The sequence below is a fragment of the Atractosteus spatula genome, chromosome 3, assembly GCF_055471065.1.
Source record: "Atractosteus spatula isolate fAtrSpa1 chromosome 3, fAtrSpa1.hap1, whole genome shotgun sequence".
Classification (NCBI taxonomy): Eukaryota; Metazoa; Chordata; class Actinopteri; order Semionotiformes; family Lepisosteidae; genus Atractosteus; species Atractosteus spatula.
The window spans coordinates 72447894-72475843 of NC_142708.1; the positions used below are offsets into that span (position 1 = coordinate 72447894).

Genomic DNA, 27950 nt, shown 5'->3' on the forward strand with positions numbered 1-27950 from the left:
AATATGCATGTGTCCCCTGCAATGCATTAGTGTCCTGGGTGTAATCCGGCACTGGGCCCTTATGCTTCCTGGACAGGCTCCAGGATGCTGTGATTTCCACCAGGAATCGGGTATTCTGACAGTGAAGGAATAAAAAATAGCTCATTAATAGCGCTTACATTTTTATAGCCCAGACCAGTTTTTGTTTGAAGAACCTTAAAAGAATATACTGCAAGCTTTTTGCCCTTATAATGAAAAGCCACTAGGTTATAGTACATAAACAGAATCACAAACCTCTTCACCTCAATAGCATAGAGGCTTAGCTTGGCATAGAGATCCTACCACAAGAACTTCAGCTCCAAAAGGGCTTTATAGATAAACACAAAATCATCAGTTCCTACAGACATGAAACAATTTAACCATGATCGGTTCAACAGGTGAATGATTAATTTAGAAATTATTTGGAACAAAAGCTCCAAGTACTTTTAAGTTTCAGGTCCAGAGTTCCAATAAATGAACAAATTACTTAATAGATCTATGGCTTACAAGTATTCTTCATCTGTACAAAAACAGGTGATTTAAAGTGACTTATATGACTAACTGGACTAGAGCTCTCCTGTCCTACAATTTCTTAAACAAATACCCTCCAAACCAATTTGCTCTTCAAAGCTATAATGCTGTTCTTTAACAAACCATACAAACATTAGGTTAACATCTGATGTGCTATTTGAATGAATCTGTCTTCTCGAGAACTTAAATGATTTCCACTATGGTAAAGAGAACGGATTGAACAGAGAGGGTTACTCCTTTTGAAAAACTGACAAACCTGCTATAGACATCTATTCAGTTAAGAAATTAGCTGCAAGGGCATAGATTTTGCATCCTTATAAAGAACTTGTATTTACATGCCTAAAGCACAAAATGGTTTTATACTCCATTCCTCTCCTTTGCTGGCAGACTGAGCTAGAGAATTTAAACAGCTGACAAGCCCTTTTTATATAACCCGTTATTTGAATCACCAGCTCAGAATTAGCACAGCTGTACATGCTATATATGACTCTTATAGCAGCACAGAGGAGATATAGTGATCATGCAACATAAATAAATCATTTTTCATGCTTCAAGTTCCACAGTGGATAAGTGACTTAGGAGGGGTGATGTCAGCTCAGAGGTGCCTGACAAGTCCCCAGAATTAACCAGTCTCTAGAAAGATAATGAACTCAAGACCACCCAGCCCCCAACAGTAAAGTTATCACATACATGAAACTAGTTATTTTTTTATTTTTATAGTATGCGAATGGCCTTATAAAAGAACCCCATTCAAAAAATAAAAGTTACAATATATTATTTTTGTATTATCATAAAATAGTGTGTCCTTGTCATGCATGTCTATCTTAATATTGCACAAGATTTATATTTGTACACAGGCTAGACTTGCCACATACAGAATAGACAGTTGCGTCTTCACAGCATTTTCAAAGGGAACGTATCGGATACACTGATTTAAGACACAGGATTTGTCTATTTCTGCACTTCATAGAGCAGGAGGTTGTTCAATACCAGACCTTCAGATTAATTACAGTACAGTATTTTCGTACAGCCAGATATTTGTTTAGTTAAATCTATGATTTGGCTGCAGTACTAATTTAGCAGCTGATTATATCAGAGACCTGCACTATAATAGATTGTAAGGTTGAGTATTTAATCATTCCTGCTCTAAAGGTTTACGAAGCTGCAAAAATAACCATTCACATTCCATGTCATAAAGAAGCTGCTTTTTCAGTAATGCAGACTTTCTGCTTACTGAGAGGAATCTCAGCAGTTCGTTGTGTTTTAAATAAACCTGTTTATCGTGAAATTTGTGTTTCATACTTGGTTTGCAGGCAGCATGATTTGTGACATACAGGAGACACACCCCTACATCTGGATTTTCAAGTCTTAGCAGAGCAATACTTCCATTTGCACCTGGAAACAAATTGTGCCGATAATTGAGGTTTGCAATATGTACTAAATGAATGTGAAGAGCTACTTTTTTTTTACTTGTAATTACCTGTTGGGCTTTATTTCTCTCCTGTGTAACATCAAATTAGACTGACATTAAACTGAATCAGAACAGGTGGGTGGAAGAACTTCTTTTGTTCTTTGGTAAAAATATTCCTCTCTACGAGCCCAGGCCCTGGGGCAAAGCGATCTGTGTTTTTTTCCCCCAGTTTCCCATATTCCACAAACAGTGAGCTGGGCTTGTGCATAAATACATATAAACAGGCTTTTCAAGGAGAATACAGCTGATGCGATTATACACCCCAGGCGACTAGCGTAGTGCAAAGTTCACAGTTTGGCTTCTGAAAGTGTTTTTGCTGGCCAAGGAATTATGTAAAGAAGCCTTCCAGCCAGAAGTGGACAGTGTGTGCTACTACCGTTTTTATGCTCAGCAGTTCGGGACACCTCTCACTCGGGGAAGATGTCCGCTTGTGTTGTTCGAAGCAACCTTTATCTCACTTTAATTATTCACACATTTCTGTATAAATAATAATTATAAATAGATCATTCACTTGATAAACTGAAAATTTTTCATTTAAACCTATTTTAAACACATTTAAATTCTCAATTCGTAAGCCTATATACCCCTCCCATTTTGTTGTCCCATTTCTCTGCCGGGTGAAGGAAATCAATGTGAAGAGTGAAGCACATCCTCCTAAACCCTTTCCCAGCTCGGAGCCCTGCCTGCTTTTCTTAGGGTCCTTGTTTTGTTTTGACCTACCTGCCTTTAAACCCGACAGATTTCAAGCAGCTTCTCAATCGAAACATCAGGGAGTGCTGCAAATCGGTTTTGAGCTCCCTGTTCCCTCTGTAGCCTGAAGTGGGCATTTTTCCTAACAAGAGCACATGGGTTTTCTTACTGTTCTCAACAGGACCATCTAAACAGTTTCCCCAATTTGACTGAAGTCATGCTTTTAAATTTTTTTTTATTACTAGTACTCTATTGCATTATGTTTACCCTATTCAAAAAGTTTTAAAAAAGTTGCATTGATAAATTGCTTCAGTTTCTTTTGTTATTAAATAGACCCTGCTGTTCTATGTGGAATTTAAATGTCTGAGCATTACAGCTTTAAAGGCAGGCAGATATACAAGTACCAAAAATGAAAGGGCTGTAAACTGAATTTAACCCTATGAGCTCTTGAGCCAAGGAGGAGGAAGCATGACCCCGGCGATCTCTGCCTACGTGGCCTCATTGGGTGCCAGAGGTCTGAGTGTTTGTGACATAAAGAAGTAAGCCCATTACTCCTTCCCTCACCCTGTGTAGGACAACTGTTGTCATGGGAGCTCAACTCAGTGCTGAATAATCAGGTCTGTTTCCCCTCAGCTTCCACCAAAGGATTTCTTTTGCTTTTCATCCTTTTTTGCCAAGCTGCCAACCATCACTGGAGCTGTTAAATGCACATTTGACCCTTTAAACCACCAAAGCAAAAATAAGTACAAGCAGAGGCCACGAAAGCCAACACATTTAGACAGCCTCTCTCCACTTACCCCTACCAAGACATCGTCATCACCATTACAGGAAGGTTCAACACCAGCCAAGACCACAAAACAGCATTACCGCTGACAAGGAGTCCAGAGGTGGCTCAAAAATGTCCAAGCCGTCCGCTGTTCGGCAAGTGTGTGTGTTTTAGTGCGTGTGTTTATGCTCTATGTGTTGCTGATCTCTCAAGAGAGGCAGGGGAACATTTTTCGGTGCACATTAAATAAAAGGGGGGGCACATCGAGGATTCAGGCAGCTAGTCTGTGGCAAGCATCATGGAACTGCATTGTGCCTAAGCCCAATCCTGACGAGCAGCTTCAGTTCGCAAGCTTGGAATCGGCTCCACTGCAAAGCAAGGTACTGTCCATTTTTCTCTCCCAGCTTGGACGATGCTCAACATGAACTCAACACCGGCACTTCCTGCCGTGCGAACACAAAGGGGACTGCTTGGTGGGGCTGGTGGTTGGGGTGGGGTTTCAGGGAATCGAGATCATTCGCTTTCATGGTGAGGGCGTAAGATGTTGATCACTTTCCCAAATACTGTGCGTTCTTCTGAGCAATCTGGCAGATTTGAAACGCTCAGAGGGGAAAAAAGACCTGAAGGCAGAGATCCAGCGTATTCTCTGTCCTTCTGCTGGCTGGTTGTCAGCTGAGCTCTGTGCTACAGTGTCGTGACCAGGCATGGAGGTCACTGCCAGCTGCACACAGGAGCAAGTACCCCTCAGTCCTCACTAGCGGCCAGCGGACCTGCAAGTGCCCAGAGAGAGAAAGGAGGGAAGGAAAAGAGAGCAGAGGAGGAAGAAGAGAGAGATCACACAAGAATCTGCAGTGGATCCTGAAAGTCACCACCGGCTTCTCAAAAACCATTGTGGTGACCCTCTAAACTTTAATCTCTCAGTGTATGTGTCAGTCTAATCTTTTATTCTTTCTTGCTCAAATCAATGTAATGGCAGTGGTGCAAGGCTTGTAATAGTAACTGGCAAACTAATGTGAATAGAGGTCAGTCAGCCAAAGTAAGCAATGACAGTGACATTAGCCTGCACTGTACTATAAACTGCCATGCCTGTATGCTGTTAGGCTTATTTATTTATACTGATTAAAGCCCTAACAGCACCCTCAGCTCACTAACAGAACATGTTCTTTGCTCTCTGAAGGTTAGGGGTGGAACAGAAACCAAATCCTCTTGAGTTACAAGCAGAGGATTCCATTTTCCACTTCAGAAATGAATTGAACTAAGTACTAATTGGCAGGGTATAATACATTTCTGTTTGTTGCACCATCGTTTTGTGTGATTCAATAGTGTGAAGATAAAAGACTGAAAGTGAGGAGTTCACCCACCCTGTGGAACAGCAGCAGGTGACGATGAATGGGGATGACCAGAGGGTACTGGCAGACAGAGGGCGTCACAGAACTCTGGAAATAAAAGCTATCACTGGTAAACAGGCAAGGGCAAGGCCGAGTCTTCATCATCCCTTAGGCAGGAAGCAGTTCTTCAAACAAAGGATTGTGGGAGACGGGAACAAGCTGCTCGGCTATATTGTTCAGACTGATACCCTGACTTCTTTCAATAAACAGCTGGATAAGATCTTTGGACCAATTAGCTACTACCAACTAAACACGCTAGATCTGATATAGCAAGTTGACAAGGGCTCTTCCAAACATCTATTCTTACTGCCCCCCAGTCGGAAACAACGTGCATCTCAAACACCGGTCTCCTTCCTGCACAAACGAAACATAACATAATAAAAGCTATGTATAGCAGTATAGCATATTTAGCTATGTATGGCAGAAAAAGATCCTTACATCCCACATGAGATCCGGACACCAGGCAGGCAAAGTGTGGTGAGACTGGCAGATTCTCAGCTCTGTGATTGGAGGAAGAGAGAAGCTGGTTAGAGCAGCTGAATGCGTGATCCAAGCAAGCAGGAAGTGATATGAGGTGTGTGTGGGGCGAAGGTGCTCTGAGCCATGCAATTGGAGGAGCGTGTGCAGTGGGCCGGGCGTGAAAAGCATGTTTTGGCAATGCTGTGGCTGAGTGCCTGGCTTTTGGGATTAGACAGAGTGGGTGTGTCCTGGATGAGTGGACAAGCCAACTATAGGGAGTGCTGTGACTGGAGGAAAAGTGATGGTGGTGGAGGTAGGAGTGGGGATAGGAAAGCAGAAGACTACCCTTTTCAAGAAAAATGTAAGAAATGAACAGATCTGTCACTTGTATGGCAGTTCCATTTCTTTCATTTTTAATTGCCGGTGATGCTGGAAGCTATATGATTGAACGTTTCAGTCAGGAACGAAATATGTATTCTAGCACAAAATATATATTTAAAAAAATCTTTCTAAACAAGGAGAAATCAAGTGACATGGCACCAGTGAGCTTTACAGCCTGGCTCTGACTTAGTTCTCCTCTATACCTGTAAATAAGATTTGAAAGTTAATAACAGTATCACAAAGCAAAAAACAAAAGAGGATGAGAAACAAGTTCAGGGCTGCAGGACATGTTCTAAAAGTGTTTTCTCTCATTGTTCTGCAATTAAAGATGACAAACGAGCAAGATATTTACATGTGATGGGTAAAGAGAAGACAAAAAAATTACCCCAAGACTCAGTAGCATTTGTTCTTTACAATGAAGCTATTGGTGAGATTGGTTCAGCAACTTAGAGGTCAGGTATCAAGGTTGAAATAAAATAAGATTCCTTAAGTAACACAACTGTAAAGAGGTAAACAGTGGTAACAGAGTACAAGAAAGTAATACTCTGGAACAAATTTGGGTACAGTCTAGAATAGCCTTGTCGTGTTACTGCAGACAGAAATCAGTGGAATACCATTATTTTACATAAGGAGACCGCCACTGTAGACAGAATTATATATTCTTGGAAAGATTTTATAGTGACTGGTAGCATGTTACAGTAGACAGAATGCCATTAGTAAAATAATGACTTTGGAATGGAAAACCCTACACTTGCTCCTCAAATTCCTTTCCTCCTCTCATCTGCTGTATTTCCTTGAGGGTGCTGATGTGGGAATTCTCTCCCTTCTGTCAATACTGGATCAGGGCCATGCCACTCCTTTCCCTTCACATAGCACTTCCCTCCAGCAGCAGGTCCGGGGATTGACTGCGCCTGCTTCCCACACCATCCTTCAGTTGGTCCAGGGCCCAGCTATCGCCTCTACTCTAAAGTCACTTCTGAGCTCCTTCCCGGAATGAGGCTTGGAGAAGACTCTCCTGTTCGTTCCCAGAGAACATACACCTTCCAAGTGAATACACACCTGTAGCTAATTTCGTATGAGTAGTCTTCAATTAAAGTCATTCTCACATGCAAGGCCACAGCACTGCCTGAGCATCCTACCCCTTGCTGCGGTGTTGCTGCCCTCTAGTGGTTTCTACATGAACCTTCATGGGGCCAACCTGCAATCTGCAGTATGTACTGTATATTCCATTCTGTGCAGAGAGTATACGAAGGCAAAATGTCTTGATTTTTTAGATGGACCTATTATTGTCCATAGTTATCCATACTTGATCTTTTTAAAGCAGAGGTAGTGAATATTTTTCATTTCGGCTTTGAGGACTGCAGTTTGGTGTTTCAAGCATAACCAGGCTTGGTAGAATGGCATGCATAACTGCAGTAACTGTACTGCTTAAATGCATGAGAATTGTTAACTTGGCCAATGCCAGAGGGAGTAAAGCTACTGCAATCTTACAAACACATCCACCAGCTGTGGTACAATGAGAGATCAAGTTGGCTATTTCCCAGGTGACTCCGTCACCCAGCCCTGCTGACTTGCCTGTGTGCCCTGGAGATCGGAGACCCTGAATCTCCAGTCTCAGCCTCTCGATTTCTCCCTCCAACTCCCAGTTGCGTTTCTCTGCTTCTTCTAGACGACTGTGAAGAAAACAAGCAGCCACGCAAAGGGGAGCCCTGTGAGTACTACAGGAGGAAACCCACAAGCTTTTAGACATCTGAGGCAGGTGAAGTCAGGATCCCACCTATGTCTCAGCAAAAAAGAGACACAGACAGGACATGACCAAAGCAGTGTCCAGTTTCTATTCCAGTCCACCCAGGAGCTGCGGTCTAGGTCATCTCAGAACACCCACCAACCACACAATTAAATTTTATTTTATTTTAGTCTATATACCAAGGGAAACTAAGTTACACAAGGAAACTAAATTTGATATGTGTCTGATATCAAATCCAATTTGATGTCACTTATCCACAGAATTGTAGAATTCTTGGTGAAATGATCATCTTAAAACACTTCTCACTGGTTTAACATGCCAAAATTATCACTAGTCCTGGAATTCCCAGTATTAATTTAGATAAGGAGGTTCAAGACTGCTGCTAATAAGGGTATGCAAAACAATCCCTTCAAGATTAGAGAATTAAAGACTTTATACCACTCCTTATAATGCCAGCAACACATGTCACCGAGATGAAAGCCTTGGTCTTGTTTTATAGGTCTAGGAGTATGATTCTTGCTTAGGGTGCAGGAGGTGCATTCTTGAGGCAAACAGGAGGACTGCTGCCATAGGAAATGTACACACAAGCCAAGCACCTCACAGCTGCAGTACGCATCCTTAACTTCTACCCTACTGCAGTACACATCCTTAACAGCTAACTGCAATGCTTTTGGCTCAATGCACATCTGCACTATGCACTTTTTGTATGGATTATCCTGTTTTTTTCCTTTCACTAGTCCATATTTATTTTTCTGGTTGTATTATTTAATATGTTCTAATGTACTGTCTACATTGTGTGGTGTTGTTTGTTGTACTGTTTCTGTCCCGAGAGATCAGTGCAAATGAGAATTCCAATGTATGTGTACTTATGGCAATAACTTCCTCTACTACTGCTGACTGCAGCCCGAACAACACGTGATGTTCAGACTTTGCCACACAACAGCTGCGATCAGGACTGCTGTTATTCCCACCCCAGCGATCTACCAGGAAGCTCCAGAGGGAGGAGCCCTTTCCTACCTCTGCAAATCGACATTTTGGTTGGTGCTCACGTCCATCTCTTCTCGGCAGCAAACTGGCCCTGTGGCTCTCTGCCCCAGCGCTAGGGGGAGCTCCAGAATCTCGGGCACCTCAGCAGGAAGCACTGCCCTCAGCCTCCACACCTGACTCTGCAGCGGGACACAGCAAGGAGACACCTGCCGAGCAGATCCCAGGCAGCGCAACTACAATGGCAGTTTGGAAAGCTGAGGCTAATGCTGTTTGTGACCGAAGAAGACCAAATGTACCAATCGAATCACATGAGAAATGCAGGAAGATCTGATGCAGGTCTGTGCAGGCCGCTGCAGAAGTTTATCTAGGACACCAAAAATTAGCTAAAAGGCTAAATGGACTACAGTTATTTGTGATGTTTCATAACAATCTCATCCAAAAGGCCCTTTTGTATATCGCAAATAGTGACAACAACACAATATATCATCCTGCAGCCCACTGGAGCTCAGCAGGTGTGAGCCTGGCCAGTACCTGGATGAGAGACCTCCTGGGAAAGCTAAAACTAAGCTGGGTCTCAGTATAGTGATGGGGGGGACACATACTGTGACAAAGAAACAAGGAATGTCGCCCCCTACCAGCCTCTCCTGGAATAGCAGGCTCTCCTCCTCAGTCAGCTGCTGCCTGTCGATCTCCATCATGATGTCCTGACTGCGGTCCTGGGCCCCCGTCTCTCTGCAGGAAGACACAGATCCCCCACTATTAGAGTTTCCAGGTGCTGCTCTTTAGTACAGAATCAGACCCTTCGTTTCCTTTCCACAGTCTTAGCATATCTGTTTTGCATTGTTTCTGTGTTGGTGTTCCATTTTAGATTTTTGTTAAGAAAAAATAAACAGGCTACACAGTACGACTGACTTAAGGACTTGTCTAAACTGAATTACAGGAAGTGCGCTGGACGGAATCAAACTGATGTTGCACAGTGCTCTGAACATCTTAGTTATTGTACTTTGGTGTGCCAACACTTTACAGTTATAAAAAAATACTCTGCTGTTATTAATACAGGACATGAAGCTCTTTGTACAACGTTTTGGACCACGGGGGAGATTACACATGGGCTACTTATAGGTATTTTTAAGATGTACTATCGACAGGGTTTCAAGCACTTCTTCCAACATTTGTTGCCAGCCATCGATTAAAGCAATGATAAAATTGGATTATGGTAACCTCTGCTACTTACCAGATTCCCAGTGGTATACCTTGCAGCTTTTAGCTGCATTCAGCTATTTAGTCGCCTGTCTTGTGTGTAACTCGGTTGTATTTTATCTCGCAATAATTTTTGTAAACACGCGTCTGCACCATTTTCAGTGCTGCGCATGTGCGACAGCTAGAGTGACCGTTACAGATTTGAAAGTTCCGACTCATTATAAATGGCCCAATTTTCCACGCTTTATTATTTGCTTGTTAAAAACTAGGAGTTTTAATAAGCTCCACATTCGCATTTCCACAGATAATGAATGTAATTCTGGTTTCATATGTACAAAAAGTCCGAACCTGTTTCATAACGGAACGAACAAAATACAGTATCGAAAATCAACTCCAGGGAAGACGGTCCCTAAAGAAGTCTGATTTTAAAATGTTCTGATGACTATGTAGAACCCCTACACCTTTAAGAACTGATACAATTGTGTATTTTACTTTTTAAATTTAAGAATTGCGTTAATCCCCCCCCTAGAAACTGACGCAAGATGTCACCAAAATGCTCGCGAGGATATACGGCAATAATGTTGCCCGCGAATAAAAATTACTTGTATTTAATTTCTCTCTCGGTGAATTAACGTCTGAAAAAGAAAGCGATTTCTGATTTCAGTCAGTGCAGAAAGGAGATGCCAGGCCTGACGTTTACAAATAAGTGGGCGAAACCAACAATACTTTAACCTGGACGTAGAAATTAACGACCATCGAGGGAAGACACATGCAGTCACACAGAACTTTAGGTAAAATAACTGTTCGTTAATTTGTCAACCGTTATAAACAGTCACTCGTAAAATATATCAATTAACAAATAAGGAAATTATGTTGTAGTTAACCGCGAGATTTTAACGACTCGCCTTTGAAATTACAGGTACTGTTATGCTCACGTAAGGGAAAAATGTGATAAAAGTTATTCTCGTCCGCCAGTTCAACAGAAAGAGCAATCGTTTAGTCATGTTGTAAGGGTATATGTTAAAGTTTTTGTCGCCGATGGATATTTTGTTTCTGCAGCGTTATAGCACAGTTTCGCCACTAGAGGGATGAGGTTGCGTTGGAATAAATACGCCTGGTGGCACAGAACTGCTTTTTGCACTATTTCTAGGTTACTAACAGTAACTAAACTTTAAAAGTCTTTTTTAGTTATACTGGTTTACATGTTTTGGGCCGTGAAATTGTTTTACACGTAAACTGGAATTAAAGTGGTAGTACTGAATTGTGACTACATTGACAATAGTACTGCTCTTATTAATTCAGATCACCCGTCGAACCCCTAGTGCTTGTGAACTGATGCCATCACTAATCTAGATTATAAAAGCATGCAAAATATCTTCATCTATGAAAATGTTCATGCATTTAAAACTAAAATATTAAAGGATGATGGAAAAATCTATTTTAAAGACAGTGTGTGTTAAAGTACTTTCGAGGAGGTATAAATAATAAACAAACCCACACAGTTTATAATGTTTGAAAGACATGCAACCATTAAAAAGAAGAAGCTGCTTTTGAGAGTCTCGCATTGACCATTTGCTATCAGATCTTTTTGTACTGGCACCCTTTCATCGTGAAATCATATTGAACTGCTGCAAAATGACCCTCATATACAGGGAGCTGCAGGTTTACACAGACAGCCGAGCCAAGTGAGGACACTTGGAAAATAGAGGAAGGTATGGAACCATGTGCAAAGCATGTTACAGGCTGAGAATCGACAGGAAGGCTATGGATGTGGAAGACGTTTGCGACATTCCTCTGTCCTTACTTGGTGGCGGTGTAGGAGTAGCCCACGAAGGCCAGGTGGACCCCCGCTGGTGAATCCTCCAGCACCTCACTCAGAGTCTCCTAAAACAACAAAGCACACTCTCCTCAGTCCATAGCTAAACCCCCCCAGTTCTCGGTCTTGTGTGTGTGGGAGTTACTGCAGTGGCATCAAACTTACCTGCCTGCAAGTATTCTTTCTGCCAACACTTAGTTTTTAAAGCTGAGCTCAGATACCCACTCCGCAAATTGCATTAGGTGCTCGATTTCCTTTGACTGCAAAGGACTGTTATTCTGTCTCTCACAGCTAGTTATTTTATTACCAGTGAGTGTCTGAAAGGGTATGTGTCGTGTCAGGTGAATGCTGTCTATTATTGGCTTTATGGAGTTTATTTGTATGGTGTGTAATTGTATGAGCTGACTCAACCGAGTTCCATACAACTCATTTTTATGGCAATAAAGCATTGAAGTTGAAGTAGGACTTGGATTCTGTTCCACAAACAGAGCAAGCAGGTCGAGTTGTCTGTGAACCTGCTTGTTTTCTTAACAGACTCCTTTTGATTTTCCTGATTTCATGAGTTGACCTGGCAAGTTAATTGCTTTTAAGATTTGTTGAATAAAGATGTCTTCAAAGAAATGAATCAGGTGGAGAAGTTCACTAGCCCAGAAATGTTGTCCCTGAGCCAACCATGTGTTCCAAGCAAGAGGGATGTACCCTCAGTGTGTCTGCAATAATAAGGCTAATTGTGTAAAATGGGCCTGCTATGGGCCGCAGTCCTCACCAGAAAGAGCAGGAGGAAAAAGGATGTCTGGTATTGAAATATCACTTGCTCAGGTTTTCAGTTGTCTCGACTACAAGCTCTCCCCCAAGAGAACAAGTATGATTCAGTAAAACTTCTTACAAACTTGAAAACAGAAGAATATCAGTAGTGTTGACTGGCTCTCCATCAGGACTTGACAATTGTATCTATTGTTTGAATACTATTGTGCCTTTCGTGTTTTACTCAATGGCTGTATCCTCTGAATAGATAATGCAAGGCCAAAACCAGAAGCTTTCTGTTGCATTAGATTGCCTGGCTGTACGTTATATGCTGCAGATTCAAGAGTGTGCATGTGAGTATGCAATTACCACATCACTCAGGCAGTCGTCCACCACATCGAAGTTGGAGGTGTCGGTGGCGTTGGACACCTCGGGCTGGAAAGGTGGCTGGCAGTGCCGGAGGGTGTCCCAGTCGATGCCCGCGAAGAACGGGTGCCCTCGAAAGTCCTCAAACTCGCCGGCGCCCAGCCGATGGCTCCGCTCGCAGACCAGTCCCCCGATCAGGGCGCGAGCGTCCTCCGACACCGGGGGGTCCGTGCTGGGGAACTCGAAGTGCTCCTGGGAAGTCGGGCATAAACTCAATAACAACGCAGCCGGCTCTTGAAAGAAATAGACCTGATCTCTCCTGGTCGCCTTGTTAAAAGAAAGAAAATGTAAAAAAATGTGGTTTTCCTCCAGATTGGCTCAGGCTGTAAAGGAGCTTCGTAAAAGAGCAGGTTGGTCTCTGTGGTCCAGATGTTGCAGGTTCGAGCCTGGGTCATGTCACTAGCTGGTTGCGACCAGGACTTCCTAAGCGGTAGTGCTTGATTTGTACAACACCACCAGGGTAGGGATTGGCTTGGCTCAGCAGCAGCTCCTAAGACTTGTCACAGGCCTGCAGGCTTGCAGCGACACCAGTAAGAGATGCCAAGATGACTTTGTGGTGGGCATGTTGGGAGGAGCTTGTCTATATCTCTCGTTCTCTCCTGGGTTGCTACAGGCGTTGTTGCCAGACCTGCCAAATCTTAAGACCATTGGGTATACAAATAAAAAGTAGAGTCTGTGTCTTTTGCAGTTCACATTTGATACTTTATTTCCACGACAACTACTTGCGTGGATTTTGGTAAAGAGGGGGCACCTGGATTTGAATCGGAGAACCTGTTGATCTGCAGTCAAATACTCTACCAATGAGCTATAACCTAGTTGTTCCTTTCCTATGGGATGCTATATCTAGCTTGCACACATGGGGCACATGGCAAAACCTGGATTTGAACCGGAGACCTCTGTTCTCCAGAATTCACCCTGTGCTCCAGGTAGAGGCTTCTCATTGGGTGACACACAATGGAAGGTCCCTGCTGTTGCTCTTTTTGTGCCTCTTGTGCTGAGAGGAAGCAGGAATGCTCTTGAGTCAGCAGGCCAGCTGGAGAGAAGGTATTGTGAATGACAGGAAGGAAGCAGTAAATCAGTGGAAAAGAGGCTCAGCACAGCTGGGGGAACACAGGGATAGGGGTTCAGAGGTCAGGGTATGACAAATACTGTATGTTTGAACAGTCACTGGTCAAGCCACCCGCTTCTCAGCAACATTTGCTGGCTTTTCTCCAGTGCTATTTTTTTGTTATAGCCATTGGGGTATACAGTGTCTGCAGCTCATAACCACTTGTTAGTCCAGAAAAGCAATTCTGCAGTAGACTCCGAGCCGATCTGGCTGTTCGCATTGAAATTTTAGAGAGCCTCGCTGAATGAATGATTTCAGATGGCCACCAACCTTTTGTTCTTTTATCAACCGGACTCATCAAACCTTTAATTAGGCTTCTGGAGTGAAGTGGATGGGCAAGATGAACTGAGCCCCACTCAATCTGGCGCTTTCATTACACGGAGCAGTGCAGGAGGGACTAAGATTTGGCACGCCAAGGGCAGGGCTACCTGGAAGTGGATGATCTTGGCGTAGGTCTCGGTGATGGAGTCGGCGTAGAATGGCGTGGTGCCGAAGAACATCTCAAAGGCGCAGATGCCCATGGACCACCAGTCGCACTCTGGCCCGTACCCGCGGGTGCTGTCCTCCACCGCCAGCAGGATCTCTGGAGAGAGGTAATCAGGGGTGCCCACTGCCAGCGAAGAGTGGATCTGTGGGTTACAAGAGAGTGGGCCCGGAGCTAAAAGTGGCATTTTAAAAGACAAGGGGAGCAATGAAGACTTTCAGGCGACCCCCCAAACAACTGTCATAGAATTCAGCACAGAGTATTGTTGATTAACTGCTAAATGTAAGTCCTCAAACATGAAAGGCAGGCTTGAAAGGCAGTACCTTCTCCAGGAACTAGCATGGACACATTGTGTTTTTAGACTCTCAAGCTCAAATGTTATCAGTCTGGGAGCCCCATAGTCACTGCTTCTGGTAACATGATGGTTAAGAGCCTGAAGCCTGTCTTAAGAACAGCTGCTGTTAAAAAGTCCCATTGTCACCGTGTTACTGACAGACCTCTATACTGACATCATTTGTAGTGGAAACTCAGTGTGATTAAACAATTTGGGAGATCATTTTTTGGGAAAAATAGCATTTACAGTAGAAGCAGAAAGATTTCAATCCATCGTTTGCAAATCACAGATGAACTGAACCAGTTATGATTTCATGAAGTGAGTGTAAATCAGGCAGGTGTACACATTGCACCATTAGGGACATCATCAAAATGATTGGAAAATTGAAATTCAAAGTGACATGTTTTATATATTGTATTTTAATGGTAATGAGAGCTGTCAATGAGCTTCCCAGTCCCCCTTTCTGTCAATACAGAAAAGAGTCAATTATTTTAGCCTGTCACAGTAGGACAAGCCAACCATTTGATTATCTAGTCACTCTTCTCTGGGCATATTCTCTGGGCCAGATTTCTGAACTATTTCATTCAAGTTTACTATATGCTTTAATACATTTTTTAAACCTGTACCGTCCGAAAATATTGCGGGATTACTTGGCAACCCCACCAGTGACCCCTCAACCCCATGCCTTCAGATGTTTTTACCAGCCCGTTGTCCTGTAGTCTCAAACAGGAGCCAAAGTCACCGAGTCTCACGTGACCCTGAGCATCCAGCAGAATATTATCAGGCTTGATGTCTCTGTAATCCAAAGAAAGGAAAAACAAATGTTCAGACTGCAGCGCCCTCCATCCGTGGCAAAAACGACAATAAGTTTGTTGTGAAGACCAAACAGAGCATGCAGGATATTCAGTAAAGGACTGATCGTGTAGGTTATTGTGTAACAGCCACAGAGCACAGAGCTTCTCGTATCAACTGCGGGGATGGTACTCCTACAGCTCTGAATGTTCTGAAGTTTTTTTTCCCCCACTTTGCCCATGTCTACCTGCAGTTAAAACCATAAAGACAAGTGAACAAGGATAAGTCATTTGATGATCAGAGATGTTTGGTCCCAGCAGGCATGACGGACGAACTGCTGGCTGCAGAACTTGGAAAGGAAATGATTACAAGGCTAAAAACCTGTGCACGTAGCCTAGCCTGTGGACAGAGTCGATCGCCATCACCATCTCTGCCAGGTAGAACTGGGCCATCTCCTCGGGGATCCGATCTCCGAACTTGCTGAGCAGGGTGAGCAGGTCCCCTCCGACGTAATAATCCATCACGAGATACTGGAAGGGTAGTTGGAAAGGGAAGAGGACAGGAGGACAGGGGAGAGCTTGGTTTTTAAACAGTTTCAGATAAATGTTTCTTAAAACACTTACTGGTTCTGTCCTTCAATGGCTCTCTTCCCTCTAAAACACCTGCATGCTTAGATTGCCCAACCAGCAAGCTTTGGGGACTTAGCTAAGAAAGCAGGGGGAGTCTGGGAAGGAGACAGCAGCTCTGACTCCTACAGGCATCTTTACTACGTGTTGTAGTCACTACTAATTAATTTGGTTGATGCTTTTATCCAAAGCAACTTACATTTGCACCCATTTATTCACTTATGTATTTTACTGAAATAGTTCCGGAGGAGTATTCCGCTCCACTCTTGGATATGAAGCCACAAATGTCCTGTCCAAAGGAAGGCCAAAACCTTGACCACTGTCCCCCTGACACACACAATGACCCTTGACTTTTCATTATGTTTTTCTTTGATAATTATCAAATGAGGATTAATTGTGAGGTATGATGTTTGTGCAGTGTGGAGGAGAATGTGAATTTGCTGCCTGAACTATCATTTTGCTTTGTTTCCTTCACCGAAACAATTGTGATGGTATCCCAGTATATATATCCACCCCAAAAGTGAGTGTCTGATTTGTGGCACAATCTGTATTGGAGTCTTCAGGCTGTAGGTCCAATAATGTGAGCAGGTACCTTTATTAGATGAATCTCAATGGTTTTGAACAGAGGTGGCCAAAAGGGGCTTGAGAGGGGTATTTAAAATCTTTAACACCTGAAAGCAGGAAGCACTACTATAAGCAAAGGGTGGTTTTCTTCTGGAACCAACTGCCCAGCCCTGTTGTTGACGCAGATACCCTGAGAGTGCTTAAGAAATGCATGGACAAGGTTTTCAGATCAGCAAGCTAGTGGAAAACCAATGATGAAGAGGGTTTAAATGCCTTCCTCTCCAGATTAACCTTTCCTAGGATCTAATGAAGCCTGATGTAGTCTAAACGCTTTAAGTACCAGGTTATTGTCATCCTGGAAGGCGAAGTGGAGCTCTGTGATCCAGCGGCGATCCCCTCTCACCAGCACCTCTCTTTCCTCCTGGTAGCAGGCCACCTATGGGAGTTGGATCCACCACACAGAAACATCATCACAGGCTCACTGTTGGACTCCCTCATAAACTCCCTCCCATTGCACTTTCACCTGCCTCCTTTTCTGTGTGGTCTTGACTCAAAGCTATGAGCTCACTTACAGCTCTCTGAACGTCTGACCCCATGGATAACTCACTTATTGCTTTGGTTCCAAATATGAGCCCTTCATCTCTCAGTCAGAGACGATTGGATGGTCTAACTTTGGTCATGGAGAAAACTTGTGCCTTTAAGTTTTTGTTTGTAGCATAGCTCTTACTCTTACTTAAATCATTTTGTTATTGGTTTAATCGAACCAATTTGCTTCACTCAGCTGGTGCTTTATTTAGAGGCACGAAAAACCTGCAAAACCCTGGCCCTCCAGGATTGTGTCCCAGCTTATTCCATATAAATAGCCTTTAATGTTTCTCTCATGACTGCTGGCATTTTTATTTACAGCTGTATTCACTAATGTTTGAATGCATCTCTGCCAGATTTTTTTATTGTTGTGAAGCACATTTGTTGACTATAGTAGAAACAATACTACTAACTAGTTATGTGTAAAACGTGCTGTATGTTAAACTGTGCAGATTTGTCCATAATCAAGTGTCAAGCTTGTGTTCAAGAGGAGCGAGCAGCTTGAAATCTGGGGTTCAGCTGCATGCACTACTATGGGTGCACAGGTAGCTGCAGAGCTTGTAGAGAGACCTTAGAGGAAAAGATCTCTCTCACCTCTTTCAGGACTCTCAAGAGAATTCAACTCTTCCTCACCTCTGCTATAGCAGCAGCCCCGTCTACTGGCATAGTGGGTTTGTCTATCACTGTTCTGAGCTCCCAAGATGCCAGAGCAGATGATTCGAATCAGGGGTGTGCCCACACACACTGCTGTGAAACACCTGAGCACCCACGACTTACCTCTCCTCGTTTCAGCATGTCCCACTTGTTCATGATCTTCATGGCGTACACCTGCTGTGTCCGTCTCATTCTTGCCACAGCCACCTAACAAAAGGAAAAGTGCAGCTTTGGAATTAGCTGGAGTCAAATGAGACATTGAAGAGCAAGTCATCCTGGATCATATTTCTTCGCCTGCTGGTTGAATGATTCATGAACTAAAGTAACATCTCTAAGTTTTTCAAATAGTCATGCTCTTAAGACATTGTATTTAATAAAGTACCAAAACATAACTGTACAAGGAGATGATTACTTATGTCTGCAACTCAAAGCTGTAAAGATGTGTGAGGAAACAGATTATTGTTGTTTCTTTTTTGAATATTGACGGGATCGTAAAACAATACTCTTTACTTTCCTCTTGTTGCAGGACACTGAGGCAGTGCAGCAGTTACCTCTTTTTCACTAAAACTTAAATCTTACATACCTCCTGTCTCTCAGTCTGACGTAACACTGGCCATAACCTGCAGCTAGCCGTCCTACCCTCCTCACCTCGCTGAAGTTGCCTCGGCCGATCACTTTAAGGATTTCAAAGTCGTCTCTCTGGAGACGGGTCTTCTTCACCTGTTGGACCAGGGGGCCAGCTGCGATTGGAAACGAAGAGTAAGGAACGACGGGATGTGCATTGTCCTGGACATCCTGCAATAACTGGGTCAAGCAGGGCAGGCTCCATTGGCTGTTTGAAGGCGATTACAAAGTGCTGTTTAAATGAGAACGTTACAGAAGGGGTTCTCCTTCTGTAAAGAGTAAAAAAAACACTTTCCTCTGAAAAAAATTCCTCTGATTTTTACTTTCTCAAAGTAAATCAGAAGCATTTTGTAAATTGGTGGTGCTTGGTCCCTAATTCCCACAGCTGATAGATGTAGCAAACATCTTAAATAAAGTGGTCGGGCAGTACAGATTTTAAAACAGGCCAGCCACAGGTGGATCAATGACTTGGGTGTGATTAAGTCATCAGGGTTAAAGTAGAGAAATACTGGTTTATATCAAGAAATTGAGTGAGGTAAAATGAGAGGAATCCTTCATCAATACCCCTCCCATCTTTGCATTTATGGGTACCTTGTTGCCAAAAAAAACAACCTATACCAATTACCTATACACTGAGAACCTAAGTAACTGTTTTTCTGAGCTAGGAAAACTTTTTTTTTTTTCGGTTTTCCCTGCCTAAAAGAAACTGACCAAACACCTGTTTCCAACTCAGTACAAAAAATCAGACCCTGAAGTCCTTAAATGGAAATCCATGGCTGGTGTATTTAGGGAAGGAAATCGGAGACACTACTTTTCACAACAAGTAGTGGGTGTCTTGAAAGCACTCGATTAGAACTGCAGAAGATAACTGACTTGTATCCTTTAATTAAACAGCTCCGTGAAGGTCTTGCATGAATATATTCGTAAACTCTTTTTCTGATGTTCTGCAGTTTGGAGTAACTTACAACAAGTGGCCAGCTGTGGCAGAATATTTGTGAAGCAGTGTTTTTTTTTATTTCTCCTCTAAGAAACGAGAAGTCAAAAATAGTTTGCCAAGGTCTAAGAATAGCTGCCAGCATATGTGACCTGTTTTAAGGAAACTATTTCAAGACCGTAGATCTATTCTTTGTTTGTTCACATACGAAAGAATGTTTGATCCAAGGTAACCAACTGTTCGGGAGCAGTAGACAGGAAGTTCCTTGAATACCGTGTCTCACATAATTAGTCAACACTAAGTCCGTGAACGAAAAAAAAGGAGCAAATCGTGTTTTTCGCGGCCCTCGCAGCCCTTTTATCATCATGTTACAGAGCCCAGCATTTTATTAGAAGTTGATTTAATTGCATGAAATTCTTGAACTGCTCTTGTGATCTTTTTAACCCTGTCTTATTTAAATGAGGAGCCCTACTCATAGCAAACCCAAAGGAGACAAAACATGAAGCACCAAACAGAGCTCACTCAAAAACAGCAGCGTAGGGCCTGATGATGAAGGGTGATTTGTACATTAAGGTGGGAGATCTGTACCTAATGGTGTACAGATCTAATATTGCTGTACTTAGGAGGCTTCTCTGTTTGACTTGGCACGGTTGCTGGTGTTCATTCTTTTCTTACATTCTAAAATTTCTCTCTGAATAAAAGTCTAAAAAACAACTAAATTGATTAGACTACCTTTCACTTTTTTATATGAAGGATAAATCAGGATCATCACTGTATATGAATTGTTTATTAATTTATCTGACATTTGTATCTAATGTGACTTATACATGTAACCATTTATACAGCTGGGAATTTTTACTGAAGCATTCTGAGTGAAGTGCTTTGCTTAAGGGTACCCCAGTAGTTCCAGCTGGGATTTGATCCCACAGCCTTGCATTTGTGATCCAGAGCCCTAGCCACAGCTCCACACTGCTTCTGTAATCCCACTGAGGAATCAGGAAGTTGACATGTGTCGTTCAGCTGCACCAGAAAGCTCTGCTTGTGTTCAGGCCCCAGATGGTGGAACTAAGAGGTGTGTAGACTGGCACTGACTCCACCTCACACAAAGTTTTTGTCACATTTAATCCCCCTTGAGGATACACCGGCCTAGCAGCTTGTGTGAGACGGGAGGGCAATTCTGGAAACTTATTTTTCCTCCAGAGGGGGGGAGGCAGAACAGTCTGCTGTGAGCCTCGCCCACACTGTTTACAGTATCCATCGTTTCTATGGCAAAACGCCAGGCACCCTGCCAGCATCATAAATGGAAATATCTGAGAAGGGTAGAACCGCGCACACAGAGCAGTGTAGTGCCCTCTGTGTTGGAGGGAATATATCCAGGGAGCTGTCGCAGCTATCACAAAGAGCCTTTTAGATGCAACCCAGAAGAAGACTTTGGAAATAGGAACTGCCCCAAAAAACATGGACCCCTTCATCCCCGGGAAATCTAACCATGCTGGGCCTGGTTTTGGTTGTCCCTATAAGGACTGCAAACACAGATGTAAAATGATTTACAAATATTTTCTCCTTCAAACACGGTTTAAGCCACCATATATCACTTCAGTGAGATTCCATTCTGTCCCTATTTCGTTTTCAGTCTCAGCGTTTTTAACGGTACCCATCATTTATTGGAGGGAAAAGTGTTTCCAGACAATCTGTAGGGTAGACTTTTTGCATTATTGCCGATTAGACTGGTTTAAGGGTTAAATGGGCTGATATGGGTTTTATAAATAAAGAAGCTGTCTTTATTTGCTTATGCAGAACTTGTCGTTTGCTATTCTGTACATTTGTAGATCATACAACACCACTGCATAAATACACCTGTCATTATAATATTAATATAGTGCAATATCATATAATATGAATGGTGTAGGCATAATAGTCAACATTTTGAGTTTCTGCTCTGAACCACCCATAGGCTTGATTGCTTACTGGGGAAACAGTATCACAACCTGTGATTTATAAACTGCATCCCATGACCATGCACATGTAAAGCCAGACTGGTATGCTGTCTCAATCAACGCAGCGCCACTACACTCTAGAATAACATCCTGAGCCAGGAAAACTTTTTTTTTGGTACATGCGCAATGGTGGCTGCTACAGTATATGCTCAAAAGCCATTTACAGTAGGGCACAAGTGCAAGCTCCACACCGTCTTGTTGGAAAGTTGGCACAGCCTTGAAGAGTGAGATCCTTCTTTCTGACATCTCCTCAAGCTCATAGGCATCCCGCAGGTCCTGGCAGCCTGCAGTCAGGCTGCACCGAGAGGAAGCTGAGGAAACCCCAGCCCAGTCTAAGCCCACCCAACCTCAACACACCCTTGGCGGCTAATGGCATTGCTCATGTTTGAAATGGTGATGATGGGATTCCTGGGCTCAAGATGCCATCCAAGCAGAAGCTTTGCTGGGTCAGCCACTCAGGAGTTACTTTATTAAATGGGCCCCAGTTTAGAGTTATGACTCAAATGTGGTTAGTGATTTCACAGATTGTGCAAGTAATAGGATGCTTACCCTTGAGCTACAAGGCTGCTGCCTGTGAACTTAGCATCCAGTGCATGCTGGTGTGATATGTTCCATTATATAAATCCTTTATCAGGAATTGCATGGAAGCCCTTTACAGTGAGTCTGAAGCTAAGGGACAGGTAAGGGATAAGAAAGCTAAAAAGATCACATGGTCACTGGAAGGAAAGAGCTAGCTTGTTTTGTATCTCATGCTGCTTTTCTTCTTCCTGTATTTGCCGTCTGGAGTTTACTGTTTACAGCATGCAGTATGCTAGGCACAGAGCAAACCACGGCTGTTTGTTTTACAAGTCTTCTTAGTTTGTCAAGCCACTCAGACACAAGGACTTAGGATGTTTAGTAAGATTTTTTTTTCAATGAAAAAAAGCCTGCTGCTTGTTCTGGGATCCTGTGTTTGTTTACACTGGCAGCTACCGCTGGAGCCAAGAAGCCAGAACCTAGACAAGAGTGCGTTGTGTCAACCTTTGAGACGGTGGCCCTTTTATGGACTAGCAGGACTCTTCCTTCCCTCTATAAACTGCCACCCCGGCTCGGGGAGAGTGGCTGGAGGAGAAGCATGCCGTCCCGTGCAACTGCCTGGCCAAGTAAGGCCTGGGTCCAGAGAGAGAAAGAGAGAGGGAGTGGGAGGGAAGGAGAAAGGGTGGAGGGGCACGCTGCCAGACTTCCCTTCGAAATCAGTCTGCTGCCTAAAAGTCAAACACACGAGTGCGCCACGTGTCCGGTCTAATTGATGCTGCGTGGACACATCCCCCTGAACGAAAAACATGAACCTGATTTAAAAGCCCATATGAAAAATATCTATGTAATTTACAGAATGTCTATAAGATTGGTCATATATAATCCAATGGAGTCACTGTAGGTTCCCCACCAAGAGTCCATTGAACAGTTTTCATAAGGACCTGAGTTGAAATCCTAATCCAAATGACTTTAATGCAGGGAGAACTCATGAAAGTACATAACTGTAAAGTATTTCTATTGTGTTATAAGTTGCTTACAGTTGCTGTGTTTGAAATGGCTATCTTTACACGCTTTAGAAAATAATAACTTGTTCTTCAGAAACACAAAATTATGTAACACAAATGTGTTACTATAACATTCCCATACGTTTTTGTTTATTATTGCTGTTCTCTCCTGGTTTGAGAAATGCATACAGATAACATGCACCCTCACAAGGATAACACCATAAACTCGGTTCACAAGGCCATACATTTCCAGCACTTTAGACAAAGCTTTATAAAACACATAAGAATCTGAAACCTTTCTCAATGAGATCATACAAAGGGAGGCACACAAGTAGGGAAGTCTTTAAGAGCTATAAACATTTTTCTGGGCTTTGTTATTGCTAATGACATTGTTAAAAAAAGCACTTTCTGCTCTGTACATATTTTTGGCTCTTGTGTTTCAGCAATTGGGTAGCTCTTTGAGTCAGGCAGGGAGATTTTTCTCTTCTTTCCCAATCCGTCTTGTATAGTCATTGAATTACTAACACATGCGTGCCTTCCTGAGTATTTTGAGAAGGAGGATTTTATTTTGGGGAAGAGGCTGATTGCTGGCTAGCAGACCCAAACTAGGTCTAAGGAAGAACAGAAGTAAAGAGATTCTCATCCAGTTAAAATAATTGCATATTAATGATACAAAGGGAAACCTTTAAAAGTACATGCAAGGTGGTACACTAGAGAACTAGCTTTTTGAGTATATTCAGTCTATGGAGGTAACTACAGTATGTGGATGGTCCCAGGGAGTCTATGCACTTAGCATTGCTCATTAATTGTGAAGCAAATAGCCTCCTGCTCTGTCTCTGGCTGGGAAAATGGGGTATTGTTCTCATATGGCCTGCATGTGACTCGGAGGAGCCTGACACGCTTCCTAACAGAGAAACAGCTTCAGCTAACCCTGCACTGCCTGGGTGCTGTTTCTCTGGATTCATTAACTCTTTTGAGCATATGCACCACAACTGTCGGGAATTGGGCACTGTTCGATTTATGCTTGTCTGTAGACTACCTGCTTATCTCTCTGGCTGCTGTGTGCATGGACACTTATAAGGGTTCTGTATAAGTACCTGCCTAAATAGTCACATTACTTGTACCAGTTTCAAAGTGCGACTTTTTTCATCTCCTGGACACTTCTTAAGGATCTGTGTCTTGTTGGCATTTTTATTTTGCCTACTTCTGTGTTTCTGTGCTTGGCTATAAAATCCAAATAAAAGTCTACTTTGGTGCACTACGTCAACAATAATATAGCAAAATCATAGTAAAGCATTGAGATGCAAAGTTAAATAATTCTGTGGCTTGAGCAAAGAAAACTCAGAAATCTACAAACGTACTCCACAGGTCTACCATAGTATACTTTAACAATGGCCCTGTTGTTATTTCTTTTGAGATTTGCATTTGTAGTTTTACCAGCAGAAGCAGACGCAAACTATGTGTGACACTTAGTTCCCATGCAAGATACAGGGTACTGTAGAAGAGGCTTGATTGATCTTGAGTAGATGGACTTCATACAAAGCTGATCATTACAAAATGGAGAGGGCGGAGACAATATCCTGCAGCCCATTAGTGAATCCTTTAACCCCGAAGCTTGTGGGAGCAGTCTCATAAACCTCTTTTAGGAATTACATTTGAGGGTCTGTGAAGGGAACCTGAGAGGAATGGAAACGAGGGCTTAATTTTCAAGAGTGTCCTGCTTCGTGACAGGACACAGACTCCCTTTGCGATGATGGGTTCAAACTGCAGAAAGATAAACCTCTTCAAAACACAGAGGCTGGAGCCAAACATTTGATACCTACTGCAGCCTTGCCCCCCGGTTAAAATTGAAGCTACTGAAACCCTTAAAAAAGTCCACCATGGTACAGAAAGATCATGGCACAGTGTAAACAAGGTATGGTAAAGCGTGAGATACCATATCAGAACAAATATGATTTATGCATGGTTAAATCTTAAACAGAAGAGATTATGAAGGGACTTTGTGTAGGTATGTAAAATCTTGAATGACCATTGCCAAAGTCAACCTAGAGCCCTACATCAGGAGCAACAGTGAGCCGATAACTTAAATGGGAATCTCTTCTTTACACAAAGGGCTGAAGGGATCAGGAAGAAGCTGTCCAGCCACATTGTTGAAGCCGATTGCCTAGAAGGCCTCATCATAACAAATCCAGCACCCCTCCCATCAGCACTGGACAAATTCTGTCACCCAGATAACAGTGGGTGAATGCCAGCACAGATTCAAACCAGCAATCTCCAGTATCGTCAAGTATGGCTTGAGGAAATGGGAGAGCTGTTGCCTCATTCTTGATATTAGGATGGAAACATGATGGATTCCCATACTGTGTTCAAAACATGTCCTGTATAGGTGCCAGAGCCTGGAGCTACCTTCTGAGGAAACCTCTGCCTCAACACTTCTCTCCTCTTGAGCTGCAGAAGTTCTTGAATACAGAAAGACTGCCTGTTACGCAGCCCCTCTAACCATGACTTCTGTGGCTGCACTTAATAACATACACATCGCCGACCACAGCTCTTCTGTTTTTTTCATATCCGGTCTCCTTTGAAAATCTGCCACTGTTCAGCAATCTCTGTTTGAGTGGTTAGAGATGGTTAGGTTGTGGCTTTCACATGTGTGGCTCCTGCTCTGAAGGCTCATACCGCAGAGGCACTGGCTTGATGAAGAGATTGAGCCCTATTGTTTGGATATTGCTGGTCTACATCTGGGCTGTGTCGTCATTTAACTGTGACTGGAATTTCAGTCACCAAGCGTCAGTGCTGAACTGATCAGGTATTCCTCATCCAGTTTCAGAACAGTGATTTCCTGTGATTTTTAAGTTTTTTTAAAGATTTTTAAGAGAGAAAGCTGCATCTCTCCTCTGTCCTATGCTAAGGTTCTGAAGCTGCGGAGAGGCTCTCTAGTTTAAAAACTTTTGATCGAAAATGTGAAGAGTGCTGCTTCTCCTTTAATTGCTACATTGTGTGGGATTTTGTGTATCTATAAAAAAAAGTGCAGAAAAATATAGGCACAAGCTGTGTGCGGACTGCATTGAACAAGTTAACCTTTCTTTTAAAAAATGTACAGATTTGTTTTCTACAAGGTATAGAATTGTAAGTATTCTAAAAGCAAGCTACAAAGTCTGTCCTTCAAAATGTCTAAGACACTTCTTCTTATGACACTCTCATCCATAATTTCCAGATCTGTATTAAAACGAGGTCCTGACTCCTTGATTAAAGATCCCATGGAACTGTTTGTAACACAAGAGGTGTTAACCGTGGGCCTGGCTAAATTCTATTCTGGTGTTGTACAATGTGGCCTCTGTGAACGTCCCTCTCAATTCAAGGGGCAGCCCTCTTCAATTCAGCTTGTAGCAGTCCTGCTGGTGCATAATAACATTAACACAACCCAGGTGAGTGCTGTGCTTCACTGGTGGTTATAATGTATTCCCTCCTTATATGTCAAGAGCTTTGGGATCCTTTGGGCTGAAATGCACCACATAAGTGCAACTAATTCTGATTAATTATTATTATTAATCTCCCAATGATGTACTGTAGATCATCCTCTATTTCCTCACAACAGCTATCAACGTTCTCTGACACCCAAGCTCTTCTGTGGGAAATATGGTTTGGTGAGTTGACAAGAATGCGAAAATGATGAAAAATTAATGAATTGGTCATAGAATGAGAGCTGTACCACTAAGATGTTTCCAGAAGGGATTGGCGCAGTGTATTGCAAGAAGGTATCCTTCTAGTGCCCTTTAATCCTTAAAGAATGAAACATGCTCCTGGATTAACATACTGTAACTGACAAAAATACCACAACAGCACTCACATGGCTGGGGCCCGGTGTTGGCTTTCATGACCTTGCTCTGCTTGCTTCCCCGGAGCTCGTCTGTGTGCGGAAACCCCTTCCCATTTACTGCACAGAAACCAGAGGACCCACTCCTGGGCCGTGGGCAGGCGAGCACGGGCTTCAACAGGCATGCAAGTTACAGATGAAACACAGGTACTGACCCCATTGCAGGAATCCCGCGACGTACTTCTCCCCAGCCAGGGGGGACACCCGAAATTCCTCGTAGACCCCCACCAGTAGGTCCAGAAGTGTCTGCAGCCCCACGGGGCCAGGGCTTTGCAGCACCCCCTCTCGGGGGCAGGATCCCCCAGACATGTTCCTGGGCTCAGCGGCTGGGGTGTCCCATGGTTTTGGATGTGGCAGCGGCCCTCCCTGCCCAGCCAGAGAACACTGAGGGAGTGGGCCACCCCGCTGCGGCCCTGACCTTTCTCACGCTCTTACCCTCCTCCCTGCCCTTTCCGTGTCTTCTGCCACGAGTGCCTCTTTATCCCCTCTTTTTTTCCTTGTTTTATATCACCTCGGGCTCCCCCACACACTGCGGAGCCCCGGTCAAGCCTTCCTCGCCCTGAAGTCAGACTTCAGCCCTTTTTTGGTGTGCCGCTGTCTCTCCAGCACTCGCTCTCTCAGTCCATTCTGTGATTTTTATTGCTTGCTGTTGACCGCAAAGCAGTGGCAGCCTGGATCCGTCTCTCCCTCAATGCTTCCTCTCATCCTGCACGCTTTGTCTCCGGCCCCTGTTAAATCAGCGTTTTTTTGGTTCACAGACTCCCTCTTTTTCTCTGGCTGTTTTCTTCCTGTCCTGCCCCCTGCTCCCTTACTCTCTCACCCCTTCTCCTTCTCTCACACACTTTTTTTCTGTTCCGCACTGTCCGTTTTCTCCAACTATCCTCTCACTTCAACGCGCAGACCTACCCTGTTTTGCACTCTGTGGCCTTCTCCTTTTTCTCCCTTGTTTCTCCTTTTTTCTGGCTGTTCCTCTGTTTTTATTTCTCTCTATACAAACTTCTTTTTCTAATTTCACCCACTATCTGTTCCCCACTCCCTGAGTATCTGTGAGAGCTCCTGTCTCTCCAGCCCCTCTGTACGCTTCTGTCTCGCACTCGTCCAGCAGCTCCAGACTCTCTTCAGCTCTGTTGTGACCCACGCTCTTTCTCTCTGTTTGTTTGCGGTTCTGAGTTCGTTGACGTTTGGTGCCTTGCATTGCTGAGTGGTTCTAGCTGACCTGTTCTCTCCCTA

General features: G+C 43.4%; 1 protein-coding gene across 2 annotated transcripts; it reads right to left on the reverse strand.

Annotated features, from left to right (window-relative positions):
• Positions 1–170: 170 nt before the first annotated feature.
• On the reverse strand, positions 171–27950 carry dmpk (DM1 protein kinase). Of its 2 annotated transcripts, none has more exons than XM_088912365.1 (15): positions 26876–27950; positions 18420–18511; positions 17895–17978; positions 16873–16968; positions 15724–15872; positions 15252–15345; positions 14161–14361; positions 12568–12816; positions 11443–11522; positions 9074–9170; positions 8469–8617; positions 7280–7377; positions 5303–5364; positions 4838–4912; positions 171–4246 (listed from the first exon to the last, which is right to left on the reverse strand). In XM_088912365.1, the coding sequence occupies exons 1-15, from the start codon at positions 27027–27029 to the stop codon at positions 4145–4147; spliced, it is 1782 nt and encodes a 593-aa protein (XP_088768491.1). In that variant the 5' UTR covers positions 27030–27950; the 3' UTR covers positions 171–4144. The 2 variants fall into 2 exon arrangements, with proteins under 2 accessions (XP_088768491.1, XP_088768490.1); XM_088912364.1 differs by having other exon boundaries at positions 9074–9194.